The following is a 27377-nucleotide window of genomic DNA, read 5'->3' on the forward strand; positions in this document are numbered from 1 at the left end:
GTATAGTGCCATGCATTCCTTGGAGGTCTTTGCTGTTCCTGATACACTACAAAACATTCAGAAGTTATCTCAATGTTTAGGGATGTTAGTTATTGTGAGTTTAGCACTCTCTGACCTGTGTAGCTTATTTATGTAATCCATTTCTTGCAGCTATACCTTCCAGTTTCTCTCCATTTGTTGAATTCAAAGAGAAAACCCAGCAGTGGAAATTGCTTGGTAAGTAATTCATATTACCTTTCCATAAGACTAGGTTTTCATTCTCTCATTTCCTCCCCTAAGCTTCTTTTGCCTTCCATTCAGTAGTATAAATATTGGGTTGTCGGAAAAGTCATGACGCATGTTTGCAGCAGATGGCACTAATTCATTTTTGGAAGTACTAGCGTCATTTGCATCTGTGTTATTGCTATGTCATTTGACAGCTGACAGTCCTAGCTTCATTCTAAAAAAAAAATAAATAAATAAATAAATAAATATGGGGCCGGCTGAGTGGCGCATTGGTTAAGAGCTGGCTTGGGACACCAGAGGGCCCTGGTTTGGATCCCACATATGAGGGCCAGTGACACTGCCCTCTACAGCTAAGATGCTGAACAACAGCTCAACCTGGAGCTGGGCTGCCGTGAGTCGCCAGTGATGGCATAGGCTGCAGTCCCCTGCTGCAGTGGGTTGCCATGGGCTACCATGTGTGGCTGGCAGCCAGCGTGAGCGGCCAGCAGCCGCTGTGAGCGGCCGTGCAGAAGCCGGTGACTGATCTGCCTCGCCCGGGAAGAGCACAATGATGGTGCCAACTTGGGCCAGTGAGGCAACGTCCTCCACAACTAGACTGAAGAACAAAACGACAACAACTTGTCTGTTCCCCTTCCCCCAATTCCCCAGCACTGTTCCCATTCCCCAATTCCCCAATGAAAAAAAATCTTTAAAAAAAAAAATGAGCGATTTGATTGAGTTTTGGAGATTTTACAAGTTGAAGATGGAAGACCAAACTACATTTTTGCCATATTTTACTGTTTTACCTTCCATAAAGGGAAAAACGCGTGTCAAGCTTGTGAAAAGTTGCATAAAGTTTACGGTGACAATGCGCTACAAGAATGTCAGTGTCAACCATGGTTCACGAAATTCTGTGCTGGTGATTTTGATCTCAATGATGCTCCTCGGTCAGGGAGGCCCACTGAGGTTGATGACGACAAAATAAAGGCATTGATCAAGTCAAATCCACGTTACACGACACGAGAGATTGCAGAAACTGAACATCCAACATTCAAGGGTTTACGACCACCTGAAGAAGCTGGGATATGTAAGCAAGCTCGACATTTGAACTCAAAGAAGTTCATTTATCAATGCATATAAACATCTGCAATATGCTCATTAAACATAAGGAAAACAATCCTTTTTTGAAGCGACCGATAACTGGTGATGAGAAGTGGATTGTTTACAACAATGTGACACACAAACCATCTTGGTTATGATGTGATGATTTGCCTCAAATGACACAGGAAGCAGACATTCATCAGAGGAAGGTTATGCTCTCAAGTGTGGTGGGATTTTGAAGATGTGTTTTTTGAGGTCCTACCAAGGAACCAAACAATCAATTCGAATGTGTACTGTCAGCAATTAGACCATTTGAACGAATCCAGAAACATCCAGAGCTTGTTAATTATAAAGGAGTTGTGTTCCATCGCAACAACGCAAGACCACACACAAGTTTGATCACCCGTCAAAAATTATTGGAGCTTGGATGGGATGTGTTGCCACACCCACCATACTTGCCTGACCTTGCGCCATCAAGACTCCCACTTGTTTCACTGTCTTCAAAACTCCTTGCGTGGTATAACGTTCAATTCAGATGAGGCTGTAAATCAGCACCTTGTTCAGTTTTTCGCAAATAAAGATAGGTCCTTCTATGAACGAGGAGTTATGAAGCTCACTGAAAGATGGCAAAAGGTTTTCGAACAAAACAGGCAATATATCATTGATTGAGCTTTGTTCTTTATATAAATAAATGACCTTTGGAAAACATAGTAGACAAAATACGTCATGACTTTTCCGACAACCCAGTAGCCCAGCAGAAGTTTGAAAACGGCAGTATTAAATCTTATTTTGCTCAGTTAAAGACTCCTTCAAGACCCCTTTGGTACTCACTGTCTGAATTTCACCCTCCTTCGCTCCCCCCGTTGGATTTTGGCTCACCGAAGCTGAGGTGGAATAGCCCTTGTATTGCGGTGCATTCTGGTACAGGCTAAATTTAAATCTTCAGGAGTATTTTACAATAGAATAAACATTTATATTAACCGTACCTATGGTTTTAGATCAATTTGTAGTAATATAGTTTCTTTTGTAAAAATGGGCTTTGCTACTGAGGATAATGTGCAAGATGTTGAACAGCTCTGAATAAGGAACAGATATTTCTGAGAAACAGGATCCTTAGTTTTGTCTTAAGCTTATAAAGTTCCACTTACTGTGTAAGTTGTAGTAACATGTAACTTGTTGACTGTCTCCTGGTGCTGGTGACAAGAGGAAAATTGAGTGTTGATTTCCTGTTGAAATTTCACAAACCTTTTTCTTTACTCTCTTGAGTGGTCTGTGCAGAGATACATGGAGAGAAGGTTCTGAAAGCAGTAGATTCATCCTTTTTTTTTCAATTGAGGAACAGTGTGTTTTTCCAGTACCCATCAGCTTCAAGTCAAATAGTTGTTTCAATCTAGTTTTGGAGGGCGCAGCTCAGTGGCCCATGCGGGGATTGAACCAGCAACCCTGGTGTTATGAGCACTGCACTCTAACCAACTGAGCTAACCGGCCGCCCCTCATCCATTTTTATAACATTTATTCAGCTTCTAGGTGTCAGGCACTGTGTTAGGTGCTGGGAGATACAATAATTTGCTGGTTATAGACAGCGTACTCCCCTTGTGGCATTTACAATTTGTTTGGGGAACAAATAGTCATTCAAATGAAATAACAGACTTCACATTCTGTAAGGGAAAAGTCCCAGAAAGGATGGAAATTATGATGCATTGGTCTACACCTACTGCAGAGTCTGGGAGGGCCTTCCTGAGGAAGGAACATGTGAGCAGAACTATGAATGATAGTTAGGAAGGAGCGAGGCAGATGAAGGGGAAGGGCATTCCAGGTGGAGGAAGCAGTGTTGGTCCGTGGTGCCAGGGAAGATTTGGTTCGGAAAGATCATACAAGCCTGTGTAGAGATGATGATAATCTGGACCTGGGCAGAGAGAAAGGATAAATTTCAGAAAGTTTTAGGTGGTAAAAGCCACAAGACTTGGTTATGAATTGGATATGGGAATGAAGGAAGAGTGTTGTAACGCATCACTTTGCCAGATTTGTATCCAGTGGATCAAGGTGCCATTTATTGAGGTAGGCAGCCGTGGAGGACAGTCCAAACTTGATGAAGGTGAAGATCAAGAGTTTAGTTTTGGACATGCAGAATTTGAACTGCCTTTGAGGCATTTGAGTGGAGATATGGAATAGGCAGTAGGACATTGGGGTTTAGAATCCAGACTGGAGAGTTGAGGTAGAGTTGTTGGCATATATACAGTATTTAAAGCCAAAGACATAGGGCGAAAGTGTTAAGCCAGGAGAAAAGAGGGCCTAGGACTAAGCCTGGAGAAACTGAAGCAGAGAGGGCTGAGTGGGAGAGCATAGGAGAGGAAATGACAACAGAGTTTGGAGAAACCATGAGATAGTTGAATCTTGGAAGCCGAGGAATGAGAGTTAAGAATTGGGAAGCGGTCATTAGTCTTGATTGTTACTAAAAGGTTTAGTAACATGAAGAGTATGGATTTGTGGATATAGAACGAATGATGAATTTCTTCTGAGTGATGCCGTATCAGAATGATGAGTGTTAAGGACAGTGGTAAGCTGAAAGCAACTCATGAGAGTTTACTGTGCAGCTCTTATCGACTGTCAGGCTGGTAGCTTGAAGTCAGCCATGGTCGGACACTGAGGCCAGGGGTGGCAAATGTTCTAGGACCGGGTAGTAAGTATTTTAAGCTTGTGGGCCAGACGCTTTCTGTTGAAACTACTCAGCCCTGCCATCATAGTGCAAAGCAGCCATATGTAAATGAACGGACATGGCTGTGTGCCCATAAAACTTTGTTTACAAAAACAGGTGGCCAGTTTGCTGACCCTTAATGTGCACCATGGAAATGTGCAAATGCTACCAGTCAGGGCTTCCTTTCCTGCAGCCAGTCAGACATTTACTGGCACACCACTGGTTAAAGAGACAGTGAACCTTGTTAACTTAAAAATAAAAGGCCTTTCAAAATGAGACGCAACAAGCATTTATTTGAGATTTTAAAAAAGAATAGTTATACTGGAAGCACTGATTCAGGCAGAAGCCCAGATGATACACCAATTAGAAGACAAGGCAATGGGTATTTGTGATAAAGGGAAGGGGAACAATTACATTAATAGAGGATGTTCCTATTGATGTAGATAAGCTAATATAGTGATGCTAATTTTTTTTTTTTAATTTATTGGGGGTGACAATGGTTAGTAAAATTTCATAGGTTTCAAGTGTACAATTCTGTAATACATCATCTATATATCACATTGTGTGTTCACCTAGAGTCAGTTCTCCTTCCATCACCGTATGTTTGACCCTGTAACAATGCTAATTTTAAAAAATGTTTTTAATTTTCATTCTGGTAGTCATCAGTCCAGTAGCCATAGTAACTGCTTTATTGTTATCTTTGCAAACAGCTCTTTGGGCACAATATTTAGGCCCAGTCCAAAGGTTATTTCGCCCTGTTTGAACATTCCAAAGGTTTGAGGCATAAAGACCTGCAAGGCAGTTCCTCTGGCCTGGCAGCGCTGGCTCCATTTTAAAGTGGCTCCATTATTACTGTTTTGACAATCCAAATAATTCTTTCTAGAGGTGTAGCAGGAGAGGGAAGGAGAGTAAGGGGAACTTACTACGGTCAAGAGGTATTTTTTTAAATGAGAGAAACTTTGAGTCTAAGTGTTGATGGAAAGGGTACAGTGAAGAAGAAGGAAGTTGAAAATACAGGAGAGAAGAGGAAATTTAACATATAAATTTCTGAGATGAGGAGAAGAGCTTTGCTTTGAATGGCAGAAGGCAGTACGTGTCTTAAAATAGGAGGAAATAATGAATATACAGCAGTAGGCTTGCAGGTTTTGTTGTGGAAAATTTGAGGGCGTTTGGTCTGATGGCTTTTCTGTTAAAGTAGAAGGTGAGAGGTGAGGTTGTCTGTTGTGAGTGAGAAGGAGGTTTGAGAAGAGTGGGAAACAGTTACCATGGAGTACGGGAAAACTAGCTTGACCAGAGACAACATTAGATTGCTGGGTGGTGTTGGGGCCAGTGGAGGCTGCTTGTCATTCATTTATAGTGGCATTCTTTACTGTTTCGTATATCTCTGGCAGCCCTCAGCTGTCTGAGCTGAAGCATGGAGAATATAGATAGTTTAAAATTTGAGTTTTGCTACATTGGAATGATGCAGCTAAGAGAGCAGAGGTGTTAGGTATTCTTGTAATGGTAAGGCCATTACTGAAATGATGGCCATAGGCTCTGAACTGAGTAAGGAGGGAAGTGTGAAGGAAGGGGGCTAGTGGGACTCGGGAAGTGGACTAGCAGCTCTGTTGAGTCCAAGTAATGTTTTGGTGGGAGTAGTTAAGCAAGCAAGGAAGACTAGGTGATTGTGGTCAGGGGCAGAATGTATGGATTAGTATAAAGGTTCTCAACTCTGGCTATGTATTGCAATTAGTTGGGGAAGTTTTCAAAAATACTGACACCCAGGCCTTACCCGCAGAGGTCTGATTCATTGTTTGGGTGGAGCCTGAGTCTTGGTATTTTAGAAGTTCTCAGGTGATTCATATTTGGAGCCAGGGTTAGGCAAGGGCTAGGCCGTGGATTAGGCATTTTGAAGATGAAGCAGTGTTAGGCAATGACAAAGTCTGGTTGTGATTGTGGGAGCGAGTGGCTGGGGTGGAGTTAGAGGGAGGAGGTGACAGAGGTCACAGAACTGGGGTTAGGATAATGAATGGACCAGCCATACGGATGGGCAGTTCCCCAGCACGATGGCGGGAAGTGGACTGGTGAGGAGCCAGGTGGGCCAGCGCTCTGTGAGGAGTGACTAGGCAGTGCCTGCGAGGAGCAGGGGACAGCGTGGGTAAGGTGGATGGTAGGAGCCTGAGGGACCAGGCTTTTGTTTCATTTTGATTTTCTAGAAGAGCTGGAGAGGAATAGTCTTGCGTCAGTTATGGGGTTGGGGGAGGAACTCAACTCTGAGGGACATGGCTGTGAGAGAATAGCCAGCATACCATGAGGCAGTGGAAGGGCTATGTGAGAAGAGGATTAGGCTGCAGGAGAATTTACTGATTATGAAGTAGCATTTCTAAAAGGCAGAATGGGAGTAAGAGTAGTTGTCTCAGGGTAGGACAGTTCAGAGCTCACTGGGATGTTGGTATTATTGTACATTGACTAGTGAAAACACGTGAGAGATGTGGTGAGGTCACCTCAGCAACCTTTGAGAAGGGTAGGCCCTGAGGGCGCCTTCTTCACCCAGGCAGACCTGGGTGACGTTGGTCTCTGTGGCTTCTAGTCTGGGCAGGAGAGAGAGGTACCATCATGAGATAAGTGCTACAGTAGGAGTCGGAACAAAGTGATAAGGGAGGTGGGCACACAGGCAAAGTGCTTATCTCTTTCTAGGCAGGTCAAGTGGAGTCATGCTTTTTCCCAGCCTCAGGGCCTTCTCATTGGCTGTGCCGTGCATAGAAGGCCTTTGCTCCCCACTAGCCAGAAGGAGCCTTTTTTGACCCCCAAGGATTAGACTTCTCTAGGTTAAGCTTTCATAATTTGCTTCGTGACACCTACCACTTTGAGATTTTATTTAATATGTGCTGTTTCCTCACTTGACTGTGAACTCCATGAGGGAAGAGACTGAATTCACGAATAACCCTAGCCTGGCGTGCAGCACCTGACCCACAGTGGCTACTCAAAACATACCTGTTGAATGAGTGATTTAATCAGGGGCCATCCAAGAGTAGTGGTCCAAGGCAGACAGTGATGGGAGGGCAGTACAGGCTGAGGGGATAGTGTGTGCGAGGACCATGACCGTGGGTCCTGAGAGGTTCTCTCTGGCACAGATACAGCAAGTAAGGAGAAAGGAGGATTCTGAGTAATACCTTAGATTGTTTTATTATTATTTGCCTTTTAATTCTTCTAATAGGCCAGTCCCAAGATAATGAAAAGGAATTAGCTGCACTCTTCCAGCTGTGGCTAGAAACCAAAGACCAGGCCTTCTGTAAGGTATCGTTTCTAAGAAATATCAGATCTTTCTTATGGGGTTCCCAGAACCCTTAAATTAGCCAGAATTCTTTAGTCCATTTACCTGTTAATGTTTTCTTTTTTCCCAGCAAGAAAATGAAGACAGTTCAGATGCCACAACACCTGTTCCTCGGGTGTGAGTATAATACTATAATGGTGGGTGGTATCCTATGAAACTATAATTTAAGTACTGCCATGATTTTTCTAAACTTTTTTTTTTTTTAATAAGGAAAGGGTTTATTTATCGAAATGGTGTCATGGTGAGAAGAAGGGAGCTTTCTAGTTTTTCTAACATTTCTTAGTATGTTAGAATTGTAATGGACTTTAGAGATCCTAGAGGTCCACTGATTCTTACCTGCCTCAGCATATCTGAGGAAGGCAACACCCCACCATCTGTAAGAGTGGCCCCCTGAGGAGAAGAGTCTGTTGGGGGAGGGGATTGCATAGTAGTCTCTGAGGGGCAGGTACTCTCCCTTGTAGGTGGGCATACTTTTTTCCCTGAATTTCCCTCCTTCATTTCCCATTTGAGAAAGATCTATCTCATCCATCTTCCTGGTTTTACCTATAAAGAAATTGAGGCATGAGGTCAAGTGGCGTGCTGAAAGTTAGTGACAGGACCCAGGCTAGAGTTTAGATCTCTTGACCTCTAGTCCTGAGTTCTTTATATCACATTGTCTAATGTGACTGTTTCTAGTCTGGTATGATTCTTCCCTCACCCACCCCACCCCCGGCTTTGTTCAGACAGAATTGATGTATAACATTGTGTTGATTTGATACATGCGTATATTGTGAAGTGTTTACCACAGTAAGGTTAGCCATCAGCTAACCCCTCACAGTGATTACCAGTTTTTTTTGTGTGTAGTAAGAACATGTAAGATCTCTCTTAGCAATTTTCAAGTATATAAGACAATGTTGTTAACTGTAGTCACTCTGCTGTACATTAGCTCCCCAGACCTTAATCATCTTATAAATGGAAGTTTGTACCTTTTGACCAGCATCTCCCTACTTCCCCCATCTACCAGCCCCTGGTCACTACCATTCTACTCCTTGTGTTTATGAGTTCAGCTTTTTTTTAAGAGTCCACAAAATCCTTTATGTTCCAGAAGAACTGACTATGTGGTGCGGCCCAGCACGGGGGAGGAGAAACGAGTTTTTCAGGAGCAGGTAAGAAATAGCTAGAACCCAGTGTAAATCTCTGCATCTATGAGGTCACGCAGAGAGAGGCTCTTGTTGAGTCCAGATTCTTAGAGGAAATTCACACCTTTAACCTTAGATGTTCTGTCGGTTGGGATTATTTATTAGGGACAGAAATGGTCTGAAGAAAGGGGATGAGAAATGTCTTGATGACCTTTTCTTCTAGACAGCAAAATACATTTATATTTACCTCTTTATTCTTTTGCTAGTGACGAGGGCTTTGGGGACCATCCTTTCCCCACTGTATTTGGCTCAATATCCCTCATGGAATAACCTGTTTTCTTCTGGTTTAATCTCTCAGGTTGATCCCTTATTGTATGGGAGCTCTAGAGAGAAACCACTAGTTCTGACTTACAAGCTACGTGCCTTTTCTCTTGGTAGGAGCGTTACAGATACAGCCAACCCCATAAGGCGTTCACCTTTCGCATGCATGGCTTTGAGTCAGTAGTGGGGCCCGTGAAGGGCGTGTTTGATAAGGAGACCTCACTCAACAAGGCTCGGGAGCACTCCCTGCTGCGCTCTGACCGGCCTGCCTATGTCACCATCCTGTCTCTTGGTATGTTCACTTTTTTTTTCTAATCAGCTGTGCTCCCTTCAACACCCCATCCCACAGGAAAGCTTCGAGGGTCAGGTATAGCTTTAGAAAGCTTGGGAGTTTGGGAAGGGGGAATTCTACACCCACTCGCCCCCCCAGGGGAATTCTACCCCCCAGAGATGAATGTATCAGGAATGAATGTTTCTTCCCTAAAGTTTTGTGTCATGAATCTCTTTGGCAGTCTCAGAATTATGTTTTAAATTAAATGCATAAAATAAAATGTATAGAGCTACAAAAGAAACAGATCATACTGAAATAGTTATCAAAGTATTAAAACAAATTTGTGCGAAATGTATGTGTTTTTATTATATTAAATGACAAGATCTAGCAGTAGGTCTTATAAGTTCTGTAGTTTCCAAATAGTGATGAGTGGAAATGATATTTTGAGTTGTATGCAACAGCTGTGATGTGATATGAAAATACCTGATTTCTCTTACAACATCACAGCACTGCCAACACATACATGGTTTGTTACCTTTGTTTATAATAATTCTAAGATACTGTGCATGGACTTTCATTCTTAGCTAAGTGTGAGGGGTGTGTAGGAAACTGCCCCTAGAGGGCAGTGTCCACCCAATTCTGACTCTGATTAAGGCAGAGAAACAAGCTCAGAACTTCACCTACCAGACCGAGGAGAGGAAGAGTGTTCCTCAGCAGAAGCCTCATTTGACTCTTGGACTTTCATTTTCTAATGTCATCAGTTCGCGATGCTGCAGCCCGGCTGCCTAACGGAGAAGGCACTCGCGCCGAGATCTGTGAATTGCTTAAGGACTCCCAGTTTCTTGCACCAGATGTCACCAGCACTCAGGTAGGATGGAGAAGAGATTATTTTTGTTTTTTTCCAGAAAGGATTTAAGAAAAGTTACAAGGAAATGTGAAATATAATAACGCAAATTTTTAAAAAACTAAATGAAGAAGAGGAAGGAAGGGTATGTCAAGAAATGCGAACAGTGATAACCTAAGACTCTTGCTGTCAGTGAAGCACAAATTTGACTCTAACCTTTCCTTCAGCTTCTCCTAAAGGTCTTAGTTCACCATCTCCTTTAGGTGACAGCAACTCAGTCTCTCAGGAATCTTAGTGTTTCCTGTCTTGCCAAGTGATACAGAGTGAGTTATTGGCGCCACCAAACTGAGATACGATCTGTTTATCAGCTGTGACTTAACACCCAGTCATTTTTCTCCAGTGTCCAAGTCTGACTTGCCCTTTTCCCCCTTTGTTCTGGTTCTTAGGTGAATACGGTAGTCAGTGGTGCACTGGATCGGCTACATTATGAAAAAGACCCGTGTGTGAAATATGACATTGGACGAAAGCTGTGGATCTACCTGCATCGTGACCGGAGCGAGGAAGAGTTTGGTGTGTGAGGCCTCTGGGCAGTGTGTCCCCCTAGACTAAGGACGCTTCTGACTTTCTGCCCCAATTACATGATGCTTTTCATTGGCATTCAGGCAGGACAGGATTGTAAAGGCAGGACTTAGCCCACCAGCAAGGCCTTGGCTCTTAATAAAACCACCCTTACTGTTGCTGAATCTTACCACTCTTGTTTGCAGAGCGGATTCACCAAGCACAAGCAGCTGCAGCTAAAGCCAGAAAAGCCCTTCAGCAAAAACCCAAGCCCCCATCCAAGGTGGTAAGTGATCTCCTGAGAGCATGCGGCTTAGTGGTTTGGGGGGTGGCAGCAGCTAGGCCTTCCCTTAGCTCAGTGCGTCAGGAGCCATAGGGGCCTTGCCTTCCTTTGGTGGGCCTTCCATAAATCTGCACATGGATTTCTCTTTATCTTCTGCTTATAGAAGTCCAGTAGCAAGGAGAGTTCAATGAAGGTCCTCAGCAGTGGCCCTTCTGAGCAAAGCCAGATGAGCCTCAGTGACTCCAGCATGCCACCCACCCCCGTCACTCCTGTGACCCCCACCACTCCTGCTTTGCCTGCCACGCCCATCTCCCCTTCACCTGTGTCAGCAGTCAACAAAAGCGGTCCCACTACTATCTCAGAGCCAGCTAAATCTAGCTCAGGGTAAGCTCTTCTATTTTTTCTGTAGCTTTCTCCCTCCAAAGTCTTTTTGTATGCATTCCCTAAGTTGGTTTTTGTTTCCCCCCGATTTTCCTCATAGCGTGCTTCTGGTATCTTCACCAACAATGCCACAGCTAGGAACAATGCTTTCCCCAGCTTCCAGTCAGACTCCACCAAGTTCTCAGGCCGCTGCCCGTGTTGTGAGCCACTCTGGCTCGTCTGGACTACCCCAGGTGCGGGTGGTGGCCCAGCCTAGCCTTCCTGCTGTGACTCAGCCGTCAGCAGGGCCAGCACAGACACTGCCACCGATGTCAGCAGGACCACAGATTCGTGTTCCAGCCACTGCTACGCAGACCAAAGTCGTGCCCCAGGTAACCAGGGACAGTGGACCCAGAGGTGGGCTAATGAGTCCAGCGGGCAGTCTGAGTAAGGACAGAGGAGCCTTACATTGTGGTTACTGATGATGATGTGTATCACAACCATTCATTTAATGTTCACAGCGGGGTTTCTATAAGTTGTATTTTACATGTTGGGCATCAGAACTTCAGAGAAGTTGAGTGATTTACCCAGGATTATAACATCAGGTCCCTTGTAGAGGTGGGATTGAAGCCAGACCATGATACTAAATCTCAGGTTCCTTCTGTTGTGCCTCTAGATTAGCCATGCCACTAATTAGTTGTGAAATTTTAGAGAAAAGGCTTCTCTTCTGCCTCAGTTTTCTTTACTGTAAAAGGGGTAAAATATTTGTCCTCAGTCTGTAGAAATAAAATGAGATGTTAAATGCGAAAGCATTCTGAAAATTAAGATGTGCTACACAAATAGAAGAACTTTACAGCTTGCATCTTGGAGATTCGTGAGCCATAAGCACTGTTAGATTAGAAGTACTTGTAGACGCACACTTCCTAGGTGGTGGCGTACTGGACACGGCTTGGCATGCTGGTCTGCATCTTAGTGTCTAATTAAGCTCTTGGCTTCATGCTCTGAACTAGACAGTAATGGCCACCGTTCCAGTCAAAGCTCAGACGACAGCGGCTACTGTGCAGCGGCCAGGACCCGGGCAGACGGGGCTCACAGTGACAAGTCTTCCTGCCACAGCCAGCCCTGCGAACAAGCCACCCACGAGTTCTCCCGGGAGCTCTGCTCCAGGTGCTTCCACAGCCACGGTCATTCAGAATGTTACTGGACAGAACATTATCAAGCAGGTAGGTGGGATCCGACTCCTTGGTCCTAAAGCAGAGGACAGTGGCTATGTCAATGATTTGTGATCTTTGATCCTAGTTTACAGGCATTTCAAGTCTGAGTTTTCCCACCAAGGGTAGTGCAAGCTTTACCGATGACGAAGAGATTTCTTCTGTTCCTTTCAACCTAATTTAGGATTTAGTAGCTGAGTTTCTGGATTTGGAGGAGACTCTCCATGAATTAACTTAGTTAAAAATCCCATGGTATAACTTTATATACTTTATTGGTGTTTCATTTTACCATTAGTAAAGAATGTATTTATATTTGTACTTTCTTGGTTGTAAATATGCAAGGCTAACCATTGAACTTCAAAGAATTGTTAGACAAAATAGCAACTAGTACTGATAGACGTGCTTATTATGTACCTGTGCTGCACTGCGCTAGCCATTTCGTAGATACTAAATAATTGAACCCTGCAATGCCATGGGGCAGGCACTTTGGTTATCCCCATTTCACAGGTGAAGAAATGGAACCACATGATGATGAAGTAACGTTATTATTTTTTTTCATTAAGCAAGTATTTATTGAGTGCTTTTTGTGTGCCAGGCCCTGTCCAAAATATTGGGGATTTGGTGGCGTATTACATAAACTTAAGTGCCTCCATCGTGGAACTCATAGTCCCATAGAGCTAGGGGACAAACAGGTGCTTCAGGGGCGGCAGGCATAGTAGGGGCTGAGAACATCAATAAGCAGGGGAGGGGGAGAGTGCAGTGTGCTGTTGAGCTGGGGTGATCAGAGAAGGCCGGTTGGAGGAGGTGGCAGTTGAGAGGTTGAGTGTGCCATACTACGATTAGCTGGAGATAAAGCATTCCAGGAATAGAAGGAGCAAGGGAAAATACCTTCAGTCAGGAATACATTTGAGGAATAACAGGAAAGCCATGGTGGCTGAGGCTTGGTGAGCAAGTGTGGAAGTGCCTGAGAGGTTGGCAGTGGACTCCTCACTGGATATAGGTAATGAGTGAACCTCACTGGGTCCCATGGATGAGTGGCTTTTTGGGAATGGGCTCAAAAGAGAATGTAAGGCAAGCACATGGAGATAGTGAATATAGGTAATTTTTAGAGCAGATTTGCTGTTGAAGAGAGCAGCGAGCTGCGGCTGGAGTGGAGTTGCTGAATGGAGTAGTAGAGCAGCAGGAGGGAGGTGTGGCGTACAGCAAGGGTTTGTTGTGTTTTAGGTTGGGAAATATTACAGCATGTTTGTCTTTTGATAGCAGTGGTCCAGTAGAGAAAGGGGAAAATTGCTCATGTGACAGAGAAAGTCCCTGAGGCTAAAAGGGTTGCATCTATTACACATCGTGATTTGTCCGTACTACTGCTATCAAAATGAAGGTTGGCACAACTATAAATAGACATTTTTGAGACAGTTGGGGGAATGTGAATGCATATGTATTATTAGGTAATAATTTTTTAATTTAAAAAGTCCTTTTCTAGATTAGAGATGTATACAGAAGTATTGATCAGCAAAATGATAGTATTGGTTTACTTTAAAATATTCCCACCTTCTCCCTCTCCCTCCCCCCCCCCACCCAAAAGTAGAGAAAGATAGACCAAACAAGATTGACAAAGTGATAACTTTTGAAGCTGGGTGATAAGCACATGGATTTGTTACACTCTTCTCTTCTTTTGTGAATGTTTATTGTTAAAAAAAATAAAAAGTTAGAAAAATATATGAAACACGTATCCATGAAACGCAGGTTTCCCTAATTATACTATGTAACCAGTGTAGCCTTGTGAATCCTTTTGTTGATGTTATTTCTTGCCCACCCAGGTGGCGATCACTGGGCAGCTTGGTGTGAAGCCCCAGGCAGGCAGCAGCATGCCACTCACAGCCACTAACTTCCGTATCCAGGGTAAGGATGTCTTGCGTCTGCCACCCTCTTCCATCACCACAGATGCCAAAGGCCAGACAGTTCTGCGAATCACTCCGGACATGATGGCCACGTTGGCCAAGTCCCAGGTTACCACAGTTAAACTGACCCAGGACCTCTTCGGGACAGGAAGCGGCACTGCGGGCAAAGGCATCTCTGCTACCTTACACGTCACTTCCAATCCAGTCCATGCCACTGATAGCCCTGCCAAGGCCAGTTCAGCCAGTGCCCCTTCATCCACTCCAACAGGTACCACCGTGGTTAAAGTGACTCCTGACCTCAAGCCAGCAGAAGCCTCGAGTTCAGCTTTTCGCTTGATGCCAGCACTTGGCGTGAGTGTGGCAGATCAGAAGGGGAAAAACACAGTGGCCTCTTCAGAAGCCAAGCCAGCTGCCACAATCCGCATCGTGCAAGGCCTGGGAGTGATGCCCCCCAAAGCAGGCCAGACCATCACAGTTGCAACCCATGCCAAGCAAGGGTCGTCAGTGGCCAGTGGGTCTGGAACTGTTCATACTTCTGCAGTATCCTTGCCCAATATGAATGCTGCTGTGTCCAAGACTGTGGCCGTGGCCTCTGGGGCTGCCAGCACCCCCATCAGCATCGGCGCAGGAGCCCCCACTGTGCGACAGGTCCCTGTCAGCACCACGGTGGTTTCCACATCCCAGGCTGTGAGTACCATTGGTGGTGAAGAATAGCCCTTCGCTAGGGAACTTCTCTTTAGGAATGGAAATTAGAAGCCCTGTCTGTATCACCTCATTTGACCCAAACAGGCTTATTTACTAATAGACTTTTTTCTTTTAAATTTTGAAACAAATTTATGAAAGTAGTACATACATATATTCTTAAAAAATAATAAAACAGTGCAGAAGTACATAGAGTAAAATATAAAATGTTTCATCAACCTCTAATTCTCCCTTCATGAGGGCTAGTAATTACTATTGGTATTTTGGCATTTATCCTTCTAGTCCTTTTCCTGAGCAATTTCATACATATACACATAGTTTAAAAAAAAATTCCTATGAGAGACCTTAGTTTATATATTGTTCTGTGATTTGCTTTATTTATTTAAAAATACGTCTTGGGGATCATTCTAAATCCACAGATATTGTGTTTGTGTTGATGATACCATGGTAGTCTATAGCAGGGATGTGCTTTAACCATTCTTCTAGTAAAGCATACATTTTCACTGTTAGGAACCAGTGCTACAGTGAATGTTCATGTGTGTGTACAAACATGTATGAGCATTTCTGGAGCCGAGGTGCCTAGACTGGGCCACGGAGGTTACACATCGAAAGCTTTAATACTCCAGTTGTGCTACCAAAAAGGCCATAGCAGCTTATACTACCATCATCAAGTCTCCTGTGTCCCCCCTACTCTAACCCGTGCTGGGTATCATGCCTTTTTTAACTTTATGTAGCCAGGTGAAAGAGAGTTCTTACACTGTTTTGTTTCCCTGATCTTCAGTGAAGTTGAACATCCAATATGAAGATTAGATTGGCATGTGCTCTCCAGTGATGAATAAATCTTTGGAGTTTTCTTCTAGGGTATTTGGCTTTTTCATATTGTTTGACATCTTCTGGGTGTTACCTCTTCGTATGTGTAAATATTTTCTTCCACTCTGTCATTTTTTAACCTTGCACATGGAGCCTTTTGCTCTACAGGTATTTTATCTGATTAGATCTATCAACATTTCTTTCATGGTTCCTAGGTTTTGTGTCTTGTGCCTTTCTTAGCCCAGAGTTGTAAAGGTATTAGCCTTTATTTTCTTAAAATATTTTCAGAGTTTTAAAAAAATAATCGATAATCCATTTGAAATATATTTTGTGAGTGTGTGACATGTGGTAGAGATCTCATTTTATGTTTTTCAAATTATCCCAACATCATTGACTAATTTATTCCTTCCCCACTAATTTGAAATACTACATGTATCATAAACCAAATTCCCATGTCAACATAGGTGTGTTTCTGGGCGTATGTTTATTCTTTAGCCTCTGGAAAAGGAGCATTGTTTTGTATAGTGAGGTGCATACGGACAGTATAAAATGAAGTTTCACTTTTCTGAGCAAGCTATGTAGTAAAACCTCAGTGATTTCGATAAAAGCCAGAGTGATGGAGGAAGGAAGATGTGCACATTAGTAAAACCCACCAGCCAACAAGCCCTCATATATAGTGTGGCTCAAAAGGACCATATCACAGAAGTTAAAATAAGGAAGAAAGGAAATAGCACTTACTTGATCCTCTTTTGTTTCTCTGAATCCTCTTAGCACAGAAAGCTAGTATCCAATGGCATCTACCCTGTTATAATCCATCTGGATAAATATAACTGGAGAGCATTTAGCGGGGCTAGAAGTGTTGAATTTTCTGTTTAGTTAGCTAGTTAAACTAATTCATAAAGGGGCAATTCCAGTTGATAGACTGGTGACCCAACATGTTTTTAAGCAGCTAAGGCATTAAGAAAATAAAACCTTAAGTCAGTCTACCTGGAGGCACCATCTCGTGGTATTCTGTTGCCTGTTCACATCTTTTAAGTGCTTTCTAATGGGCTATAAATTTTGAGTCAACTGTGAGATAGTTTTGCACCTGAGTGCCTGATTTAGTCCATAGGAAATGTCCATGCTTTTTCTTAGCATCCTATCAACGGCCCCTCTTAAATTGTTTTTTAAAATGAGATTTACACAGGATTTTACTGTATGTGATTTTATTACCAATCAAGCGTTAAAAACCAGGCAACCTAAAAACAGGTGATGCATTGAAATCCCAAAGACTAACTTTTTATACCTCTTAGGCGTTACTAGCTTTGGGGTTGGACTTTTCATTTGGCTGAGTTTATTATTAATGTCCCCTAACTAGCCTGTCTTATCTCTGGGAGAAATGGAAAGCACCTGGAGAATGTGATCTCTTCCTCATCTAGCGTGCCCTGCTGTGTGCCCCCCACCAGTGAGCCTGCCTGCCAGTGAAACAGTAGTTACACTCTTCCTATATTAACTCTTGAGTGCCTCTGTCCTTTCTCACATTTACTTCAAACGGTTGTTGAGTACCAAGGATCGGGGGTTATGCAAATGAGTAATAAGAGCCTACCCTCTAAGGAGCTCAGATTCTTACTAGGCTTAAGCAAGCATCCACTTTCCTTTGTGAGTTAGGTACACATTTAATCCGATGAGAGTAGTTATATATGGTTGCTGCTGCTTTAGAAAGCATGAAAGAGGATGATAACATCAGGTGACCCCTAAATAGGAGCCCTAATATAGGAGCTCTTACCTACAGCATATGAGCCGCAGTTTTATGAGGGCTCCCTGGGCCATACCTCAGGAATATTGGGACCCTGCAGAGTACAGGGAATGAAATATCTTTGAGTGCTGGCTTTTCATCTCTTACAGCCCTGAAGTGACACTTGGTGGTTTTCTGATCTGTGCCATAAAGTTGATTGTTTTCTCTCTCTAGGGGAAGCTGCCTACACGGATCACAGTTCCACTCTCTGTGATTAGCCAGCCTATGAAGGGCAAAAGTGTGGTCACAGCCCCCATCATCAAAGGCAACCTTGGAGCTAAGTAAGTGCTGTAGTGATGGGTGGATAGTGCTTCTGGGTGGCTCCTTGTCGCACAGTAGGAAGGTGGCTGGTTTTCTTGGGATCCTGCTTTGATATCTGTCCTTCGTTGGACTCTTCAACAGGATTTATTAAGCACCTAGTATTGTTTTAGGTGCTGGGGATACAGCAGTGATTAAAACTGACAAAAATTCATGCTGTCTTCAAACTTATATTCTAGAGTGGGGAAAGAAATCATAAAGTAAAATTACTATACGGGGTGGTGAGATGTACTATGGAGAAAAAGCAAGGAAGGACGGGAAGTGCTGGGATTGGGGTTGGCGGAGACATAGCTCAGATGGCAATTTCTAGTGTGGGTGCTCGGGAAAGAAGGCCTCATTTGGACATTCCAGCCCTGTGGTGTGATAGGTCAGAGGAGGAAGGCTCATATGGGAGCCTGGGCTTCCTGTGGCCCTGACTTAAACAGGGATAAAGAGCATGACGAAATCATTCTGATGGTCTCAAGGCAGCTGTTTTGGTGGAGGGTTTCTTGTCAGGAGCACACACCTCCCTGGGGCCCTGTCCTGATGAGGGTATGCATGCTAGGGCCATTTTATCCAAAGCACTGGGAGTCTTTGGGCTTGTTCTCTCCTCCTGTCATATTTAGAAGCTGGAAGAAAGGTAGTCTCACCAGCTGGTTTCCATTCCAATCCAGAATGCTGGAATTTTCCCTGGGCACCAGACCTCCCTGTTTTCCTTCAACACGTGGCCTCATTCTGGGCGGGACACAATCCCCCGTCCTGTCGTGTACCTCACTCCTGCTTTTCCTCCACAGCCTCAGTGGGTTGGGCCGCAATATCATCCTCACCACCATGCCAGCAGGTACTAAACTCATTGCTGGCAATAAACCTGTGAGTTTCCTCACTGCCCAGCAGTTGCAGCAGCTTCAGCAGCAAGGTCAGGCCACACAGGTAAGGTCCAGGGCGCACTATTGGCCATCCCAGGCTTCTCCATCTTCCTTGCTGTTTGTTGTCAACTGATGAGCCTATTTGCAGTCTGCTGACCAGACGTTCTCTCTTTGCAAACAGGTGCGCATCCAGACTGTCCCTGCATCGCATCTTCAACAGGGAACAGCTTCTGGTTCCTCCAAAGCAGTCTCCACTGTTGTTGTGACCACAGCTCCATCTCCTAAGCAGGCACCTGAACAACAGTGATTCCGAGAGATAGATGGCTTCCATAAAAGCCCCTACCTGGTCTGCCCTTCTGGCTAAAAGGAAGGGAGGAGGGAGGTTGCATCCTCCCTCTAAGCTTGTCTGTCTAAGGAAGGCCAGTAGTGGGATGATGGCAGTAGTGGCTGGGATTCTGCTGCCACGCTTCAGAGTGGAGGACACTGAGAACGGTTCCCTCCAGGTTGTACCGGTCCGGGAGAAGCATCTCTCAGAATTGTGTGAGGTCACAGTTGTGTCACACAAGCCAAAGTTCTCTCCTGAGAGTAGGATGCCAAGGGAGGGCTTCCAGTTGCAGAGTACAGACAGTGAAGAAGCCTTGTTCTATATGTGGATCATATTTTTTAACTTCTGGTCTTCTCCTGTGACTAGTGATCTGGATAGGGGTTTTGTGTCCATAAATTTTTACGTAACCTATTTTTTTAAAGAACTTATTGTACATCTTTGTCAAATAGAAACCTGGGCTTTTGCCCCCCTAAACTGATGACTTATTCTTTTGACCAGAATGAAAGAAGAGCAAGATTCTTAAAAGCTGGTGGCTTACTTGATAACTACGTAGTAATGGAGAGGCTTTACGATGGGGAAGAAACATAGGAAGTGAGATTGTGTGGGTTCCCTGAAATGGGATTAGTTTGGCACTACCTCTTAAAGGTGGGGTATCAAGATCCTGATTGTGGTCTGTATCTTCACCGGCTGACTTTGTCCTCCTTATCAAGCCTGTTCACATGCAAGCCCAGAGCCAGTGGACACAGTAGGTGAATGCCAGCAGAGATGCTGCTTATGTAGCACACACTTTATTGCAGTTCCGAGATTATACATTCTTCTTTCCAGAACAAGAGTCAGCAAACCACAGCCCTTGGACTGACAACCTGTTTTTGTCAATAAAGTTTTATTGGAACACAACCCATGGCCATTCGTTTATGTGTTATCTATAGCTGCTTTCAGTTTGAAGGCAGAACTGAATACTTGTCATAGAGACCACATGGCCTCAAACTTAAAATACTTTTTATGTGTTCCTTTATGTAAAACTTTGCTGACTTCTACTCCAGAGTAGAGATGGCAAGAAGAGGGTAGGTGTCCCTCCTAGGCAGCACCAACCACAGAAGAAGTCAATCTGGATTTACAAGTCATTTAATCCTGGCTGTTTCACACTTCTCAGCCTCCATCAAGTTATAGGCAGAGCTCAGAATGAAATTTTAAAATGTCATTTAATTAAAGCACTGGCTGTTAATAATATATGCCTCTTTTGTATTGGAGAAGGGGTTGGGTGGTAAAGCCTTTCTGCGTTGACAGGGCTTCCCTATCTCTTGAAAGTATCCAGATGATTAAAAATGCATTTAAGCTGTGGAAATTTAGTGATGATACTTCATGGGGTCAGCGTGAGGAAGTGGAATTGGAGGGCAAAAAATTGGAATGGCCTAGTTTAGAGCGGGTTGCTGAGTGGAAGTTGAGTGATTAGGCAAGTTGCAGAGGAGCAGAGACAGAGTGGCTTGTTGGTGACACTGATTTTACAGACATCTCATTTGAATCTTAAAGCAGTTCTATCAAATAGATAGTATCGTCCCTGTTTGTGAGAAAATGCGAGTCTCAGCTGAAGTTAGAGAACCAAGATGTAAATCCAGCCTTCTAAGTCAAGTGCCCTTTCTGCTGCCTTCCTAAGGAGAGGATGCTAGGATGTGTTATGGTAGGACGTGGGGATGAGCCAGAATTAACAGTGGTAAGCCTGGATTACAAAGGGCAGAGAAGAATTGGCTGAGGGAAGATTGAGCTTTTGCGGGGTGGTCGAGGGCTGGCACAGAAATAAGATTGGTAATGGTGAGAGGTAGGGACTGCAGTAAAGGAGACACATTGGTCTTTTATCTGAGTAAAGGAGACTGCATTTGTGTTTTATAATACTTTCATATTTTCAGGTCATTCTTTCTTAGAGCCCCATGTCACATGAAAAGTCCATGTGACAGCTTCTAAATGACAAAAAGGTAGAAATTTGAAGAATCCTGTCTCAGGTATTTACTGCTGGTTAAAACAAACTTCCTCTGAATTTGCTTAACAAATGATTTCATAAAAATAGCTCTGGCATTCAGCCGCAACCTTACCCTCACACTTACTGAAGTCACCTGACTGCCGGTCTCTTTATTGCCCGCAGCCGTTTATATCTGAGGACAGGTATGTTTGAGGACACCAGTGTAGGACTGACTCCCCGGAAAGCATAACTGGGTACTGGTCAGCCTGACAGTGGAGCAGCATAGAGGGGAAATCCCCTACTGGAGCTCAAGTGATGTCGCCAGCATTTGCACCAAACACGGTTCCTTCAATTCAGACCTCAGGGATCTTGTACAGAAGCAGTGACTCTGTTGGGTGTTCGGTGGGAACGATTCCAGAAGAACTTGAGGCGGCCATTGAGCCTCTGAACCTCTGGTTGACAAGAGGTTGGTAAAATGTAGACCATATGTCTAAGACTGCATTTGGAGAATAGCATTGTGATGAGTTTGTACTTTAATACCACATCTAAGAATGTTTATGCAAGAGTCGACCACTTCTGTGTAGGTATCCCCAAACATGCTGTGAAAGGGGCATCAAAATAAATTTTAATGTTTTATATTTAATCTTCACACCTCATCTCACTGGAGAAAATACTGCATTTCCTTAAAGTATTCTGCCCCACCCCTTTTTAATCAAAGTAGAGATCTTTACTTGGGGAGTAAAGCCAAGAATAGGTTCCTTCTTCCCACCTCCAGTCCCTAAGGAAAGAACATGTTTTACATTAATTGCCAACAGTAGGTCCTCTAGTACTTGTTGAATGAATGTTTAGGTTTCTACTCAGCAAGCAAACCAGAGTGGATCCTGAAAGGGGACCCACAGGTTCTCTAAAAATTAAATGGATGTTTTCAAGTACCTCATTCTTAACCCCTAAGCTGTGACTTCAACTCTGAAATGCTGGCTAATTACGGGAGGTTACCTTTCACTGAGTACAGTATTTCTTCAAGCGCATACAGTGCTTCAGATAAATGATCTCTGCCATATTTATGTCAAGTAGCAGAGGGACAGAGGTGAAAAAAGCTGGCTTTTGAGTTCTACTGAAGACTGGTTCTACAACTTAGTAGCTGTATGGCCTTAGGCTAATCAACTTCTCTGAAGAACCTGATGTACTTACATTACAGGTGGTTGTGAGAAACAAGTGAGATACATATTTCAAAATCTGAAAAATGCCAAACAAATGAACGGTACTGTTTGGTCTATAAGACCTTCCAAATTAGTCCTAACCCACTTTTACCAGTTTATAGAACTTAATACATTTAACTCTGCATGTTCTTCCTTTCTTTCATTGCCTTTGTGCAGACTGTTTTCTTGGCCTTGACTGTGGTTTTTCTATGGGGCAAACTTTCCATTTGTCCTCCCTCCTTTATCTCGCGTGGTTGTATGTACTTACCCTGTTGGCACCAGTCACCCTGTATGGAACTGCTGGCATAGCTCTCCCATTAGACTGGATTCCTTGCTGGACACATATTTGTTAATACTTACAACCATTTCAGTGCCAATGCAAAGTAGATGTTTAATAAATCTTCGTTGAAGGAAGTTTTAAAAAAAAGAACAGATCCAGAACCAAGACTAGAGTATAAAAACTTATATTACTAGTTCAAGATTCTTATCGTGTGCTTTCAGCTGTATTTAAATTCAAGGCCTGACATTTTTCTCTCTACCTCATTATACAGATTTCCTGTCAGCATCGTCTTACGAGGGTACTTTTGAGGAATCAGAACATCTGAGTTCCAGCTCTCAGCTGGGCCACTAACTAGCTTCCTAATTAAAAAAAAAAATCGCCTTTGGCTTAACTTTATCACTTATCAACAGTGGTATTGCAGTACTCTGGAATACTATGATTAGTTAGGAGATGTTTTAACAAGGAACATTGAAAATACCAAAGCTTGTGAATTACTACTTTTCAAAAACACATGTTAGAATTGCATCTCTAAAATAAAGGCACTGCCATTCCCTTACTTTCTGATAAACCACCTGCTTTCTTAAGAAAGAAAAGTTACATCATCAAAAGCAGTAAGTTCTGCTGGATTCGTATTTTGGATTTGTCCATGAAGCCACTTCCTATTCTGAAACTTTCAGTTTCTGATTTCTGAGAGACACAGCCTTGCTTCGTTTTGCTTTATGAACGATACCACGCCCACACACACTTTAGTCAACTAAGAAGGTGCAAATACATAGAACTGTAAGAGCAGACCAAAGCAAGCATTAAAATGCAAGCATTAAAGATGAGCTATACCTTTGAACACTAGCTGTTTGTGCTCAAAGGAACCCACCCCCATTGATGACTGATGGCCTCTCATTCCTCATCTGAGCCACTCAAAAGGGCCTTCTGGCAAGTGTGATCTGACTTCAGCTTCCGAATCCCAATGATTTCTCCTCCATGCCTCTTGAACCGAGGCAAAAGGCTGTAAAAGAGAAACAAATAAATTAGCCCCAGACTCCCTCATTCCCTCACCCAAGGAAGTGAAAGCATCTGCTGGTTCTTAAAGCACTTTTTTAATATCTCTATCAGATATTGTGATTACTTGTCTACATATCTGACTTCTCGAACAGTATTCTTTGATAGGTAAAGAGACCATGGTTAATAATATAATAATAGTTAATGTTGTAATTGAGCCTGAACTTTGGTCTCCTGCCTCCCATTTTATTGTTTCACTAACCATAGAACTAGAAGTATGACCTTGAGTTGCCTTCTAGTTGATCCGTGTGGAACTTCTGAAGTGAAGTATATCTGCTTTGGGTAGGGAAATCAGGAACCAGGAAGAGGGGCAGCTGCGACAACAGAACTAATAAGCTAAAAGTCACTCTTCACTGTGATTCAAGACAGCCTCTGCCATTTACCCATTGGGTTAACTTGATCAAATTACTGTCTTTCGAAACTAAAATATACAGTACATACTTCATAAAGTGATAGGATTAAATGGGGTAATACACTTTAAGTGCTTCCCACAGTGCCTGGGAGAACGTACATAAGAATTATTAGCTATTATAATAACATCTGAAGAGCACTTCAGAGAGCACTTACTGCTGTGGTATCTCACTAGCACAACAGCTCTGGGAAGTAGGCAGGGCAAATCCAGGAATAAGGGGATGGGCTCACAATGAACCAGGGATGGAGCAGGGACTGCCATCCAGTACTGATGCCTAATTCAGTTTTTCCTATCATGCCACAGGCTTAAAAATCTGTCAGAACTACATCAGAAACCTGGGTCTATCACAGGTTACTGTGACCAGACAGGTCCTTAACCTTCTTAAAGCCTCATCACCCTCGTTTGCAGGGGTAGAGTACCTTGCACAGAACTTTCCATGCAGTTGGTACTTGTTAAGTGGAAGAGGTTAACACTGCTTAGTTACAAAAGGTGGGTCACTGGAAATAAAAATGATGCCGTGTAATATATTCCCGGGGCAGGGGTTGGCTAGGATGAAAAAGCTTGACCAGAGTCGTCATGTCTTGGACATACCAGCAAACAAGAGAGTAGTTGATGGCCACAATGCAGAGGGCAGCTGCGTAGTGCCAGCAGAAGCACATGGTGATGAACATGATGTTCGCGTGGTCTTGCTGGTCCCAGGTGGGCGCTCCAGAGGGTGGGAACAGCACAAACCCAATCTGGGGGGTTATACAGGGAAGTCAGCCTTGTCATTTGTCAGTCCTGAGAAAGCAACCTAGCTTCCTAGTGGCCACAAGCGGTGTCCAGACGGTCCCCACTACCTCATGTCCCATATCCACATTGGCACAGAAAAGCCTTTTGCACAGGAAAACTGCTCTAAGTTAATTCTGGTTTCCGTATAGGCTTATTTAAGTCAAAATTTCAGGTGAACAGTTTAGCAAGTGGAGCCTGTAGATGGTATCAATACCTGCATTAAGGAGGGCAGATAAGGAAATATTTAATCTGTTCACTGTGTTTGTTTCATAGATTCTGCTTGTTAAAGCATCAGCAGGGTATTAATGGATAAAGGTACATGGGTCGGGGGCGGGCATGGTAAGAAAAACAGCCATCTAAATGCATCCACGTGGTATGTTAGTGCTGCACTGCCAGGATTTCACTGACGCTCGGTGGGGCCTCTTGATCCACACAATGTGAGAAGCATTGTTTGAATAATTACCTGCCAGAACCAGGTGCCTTGAAGAATAACGAGGCTGGTCCGGAAAAGTTCCAGCACAATATTGTCCCGAAGGATCACCTCTAAGAAGATACTGAGAGCCCCCCCAAACACAGCACACAGCAGGAGTGAGTGGATGTACTGGTCCAATGGTGGTCGGTTATGAACATGGTGGTAGAAGAGAAAACCTGCCACAAAGCCAATTAGCAGCCGTCAGAGCTTTGCTTGTTTCTACTTCAGAGCATTCATTCTGGACTTTCTCCATTGTTAGAATTTCCTCCTATACCTGTTTCAAAGCTAGATTTTTCAGCACTTGGGAAGTCAGTTTGTTTATATAACATTACAGGGCAACAAATACGCAGATTAAGTGTATTTCGTGTGTGTGTATGAAGTGGGTATAAGCAGCAAAGAATGTATCTTTTGAAATCTCAGTTCAATACAGGACGGGTAAGGGAAACGTTGCTGATGTGTGACAAAATGTGTGTGTGTACTTGAAATTCAGTTTTGCCCTCATTCAACTTTCTTTTACTCTTCCTGAGTGTGGTACAGAAGTAAATGAGGTGGTTGGATTACAAAATGCTTTTTCATGACTCCAGTTAATATGAGTTATATTGGGAGACCTGTCCTAGCTGCTGGGTGGGTCTCCTATTTGTGAGGCAGTCCAGACAATAACACTTCAGGGTGGGAGGTGGAGTGCAGAGTTTCTTTTCCCAAATCACAGAGAGTTACAGTCTTGCGTGGTGGCATTCAACCAGTCTTGTATGTTCAGATAGTTCTTGTATGTTTCCATGTGGGTGTGCACACATGCAATCACACACATGAGCACCTAGTGGCTTGGGGAGGGCAAGGAGTTTGTGTACTATTAGCCAGCGACTTTGACTAAAAGCCTCGTTCTTTCACGTGCTGCTTTATGGAATAAAGCATCCATCCAGAGCAAAGGACCAAGTCCTGCTCAGGTTTTTGAAGTTCAGAAATTTGGATTTTTTTTCTGGGGAAGGTTATTATATTTGCAATAGTTCTGGTCTTTTGTGCCCTGATCCCTTGTAAAAACAACTCGTCAGTTTCTCGCTTCCTTTTTTCCATCCTTAACACTAAATTACCTTCGTTGAATGCTGCCACAGCCATAACCAATCGGTCAGCCCCCAAGGGAACGTGGGTTACGAGATAGGTGAGCATATCAGTGATTCCTGAGATTGCAAAGAATAGATACATGGTGCTGTGCTGCCAGTTCATTAACTTTATCCAGTGATTTTCATGGTACAGGTGGACGTGGGGTCCATCTGGAACAAACTGCTCTGCCAGGATCCCTGCAGGGAAATGACAGTGGAAACTGAGGGAAGGGTAGTTCCAAGACAAATACCAGACAGCAAAAAAATAACCCCGAGTCACGGACAAAGTCGAGATGTGGGTGAAGGTGGACCTACTTTGTTGCCTCAAATGCAGCTGCCTCAGTATAAAGGTATTAGCTGAGGAACTTGTGTAGATAGCTTGCCTGTATTGTTTTTTGGATGGAGGGTGGAGGGTCGAGGAGCAGGAGAAGAAACAATAGAAACAAACGCAGCCACACAGGTCTACAAGAAATTTGTCTAGTAGCTGAAAGCAAAGCATTGTCCCCTAAGTGTGAGTGTGACAGATACTTTAATCTTTGGGCTCTCTCTGCCAAGTGAGCAGTGAAAGAAATCGTGGGAGGAAACAATTAGGTTGAGAATAATAGAATCCGAGCAGGCAGATACTAGTGATGAGACACCTGTGCACACCTGAGGAGGAGAAGTAGCTCCCAGATGTGTTTCTGTCAGGGCAGATTTCAAGTGAGGGCTCTTCCTAATCACAGAGCAAGCTCTGTGACCTGGGGTCCTTCCTATAGCTTTAGGTCTCTCAGTGTCCTAAACACTTCATGTTGCTGTTTCTAGCCAGACTGTATCTTAGGAGAGGCAAGCTTTAGAGACTGGGGGCAGAAGACTGATGAAACTGGGCCACAGGATAGCTAGTTCTCAGTTCTGATCCCTTCAACTGTCACCTGTTTTGGAAGGCAAAAAAAGATTTGCCTTCATACCTGGTGCCCCCAATGTTCTTAGGGCCTAGAATAAATCCTTCATGGCAACATACTGGATCCTGTTCCTCAGCCATTTTTTTTCTCAAACCCAACTCCGTTCTGAATTTATGTACAAAGGATCAAGGAGTTGGTGAAAACAACCCAGGAAGAGGAAGTCTCTGTGACACTAGAACGGAAACCCTGGGAGAGCAGGGACTATGGTCCCCCACTGTATCACCAATATCTAAAACAAGTTCCTGGC

General features: G+C 43.7%; 2 protein-coding genes across 8 annotated transcripts in view; one reads left to right on the forward strand and one right to left on the reverse strand.

Annotated features, from left to right (window-relative positions):
- Positions 1 to 19852, forward strand: part of NFRKB (nuclear factor related to kappaB binding protein) — a 36995-nt gene extending 17143 nt beyond the window's left edge. For 3 of the 6 annotated variants that reach the window (XM_019660796.1, XM_019660797.1, XM_019660798.1), the window contains exons 12-26: positions 151 to 216; positions 7197 to 7276; positions 7384 to 7430; positions 8398 to 8458; positions 8870 to 9044; positions 9785 to 9891; positions 10314 to 10437; positions 10632 to 10711; positions 10872 to 11092; positions 11190 to 11460; positions 12079 to 12291; positions 14097 to 14864; positions 17638 to 17744; positions 18555 to 18690; positions 18808 to 19848. In XM_019660796.1, the coding sequence (XP_019516341.1) occupies positions 151 to 216; positions 7197 to 7276; positions 7384 to 7430; positions 8398 to 8458; positions 8870 to 9044; positions 9785 to 9891; positions 10314 to 10437; positions 10632 to 10711; positions 10872 to 11092; positions 11190 to 11460; positions 12079 to 12291; positions 14097 to 14864; positions 17638 to 17744; positions 18555 to 18690; positions 18808 to 18933 (2582 nt within the window). In that variant the 3' untranslated portion in view covers positions 18934 to 19848. Of the gene's footprint in view, positions 1 to 150; positions 217 to 7196; positions 7277 to 7383; positions 7431 to 8397; positions 8459 to 8869; positions 9045 to 9784; positions 9892 to 10313; positions 10438 to 10631; positions 10712 to 10871; positions 11093 to 11189; positions 11461 to 12078; positions 12292 to 14096; positions 14865 to 17637; positions 17745 to 18554; positions 18691 to 18807 lie in introns of all 6 variants that reach the window. The other 3 variants (XM_019660802.1, XM_019660801.1, XM_019660799.1) reach the window with 3 other exon arrangements.
- Positions 19853 to 21634: 1782 nt separating this feature from the next.
- The window catches only part of TMEM45B (transmembrane protein 45B), a 36293-nt gene continuing 30550 nt past the window's right edge, over positions 21635 to 27377 (reverse strand). For both annotated transcript variants that reach the window (XM_019660803.1, XM_019660804.1), the window contains exons 3-6: positions 26184 to 26390; positions 25087 to 25271; positions 24444 to 24589; positions 21635 to 23387 (exon numbers count right to left, since the gene is read on the reverse strand). In XM_019660803.1, the coding sequence (XP_019516348.1) occupies positions 23279 to 23387; positions 24444 to 24589; positions 25087 to 25271; positions 26184 to 26390 (647 nt within the window). In that variant the 3' untranslated portion in view covers positions 21635 to 23278. The remainder of the gene's footprint in view (positions 23388 to 24443; positions 24590 to 25086; positions 25272 to 26183; positions 26391 to 27377) is intronic.

This window comes from Hipposideros armiger, unplaced genomic scaffold (genome assembly GCF_001890085.2).
Source record: "Hipposideros armiger isolate ML-2016 unplaced genomic scaffold, ASM189008v1 scaffold_330, whole genome shotgun sequence".
Taxonomy (NCBI): Eukaryota; Metazoa; Chordata; class Mammalia; order Chiroptera; family Hipposideridae; genus Hipposideros; species Hipposideros armiger.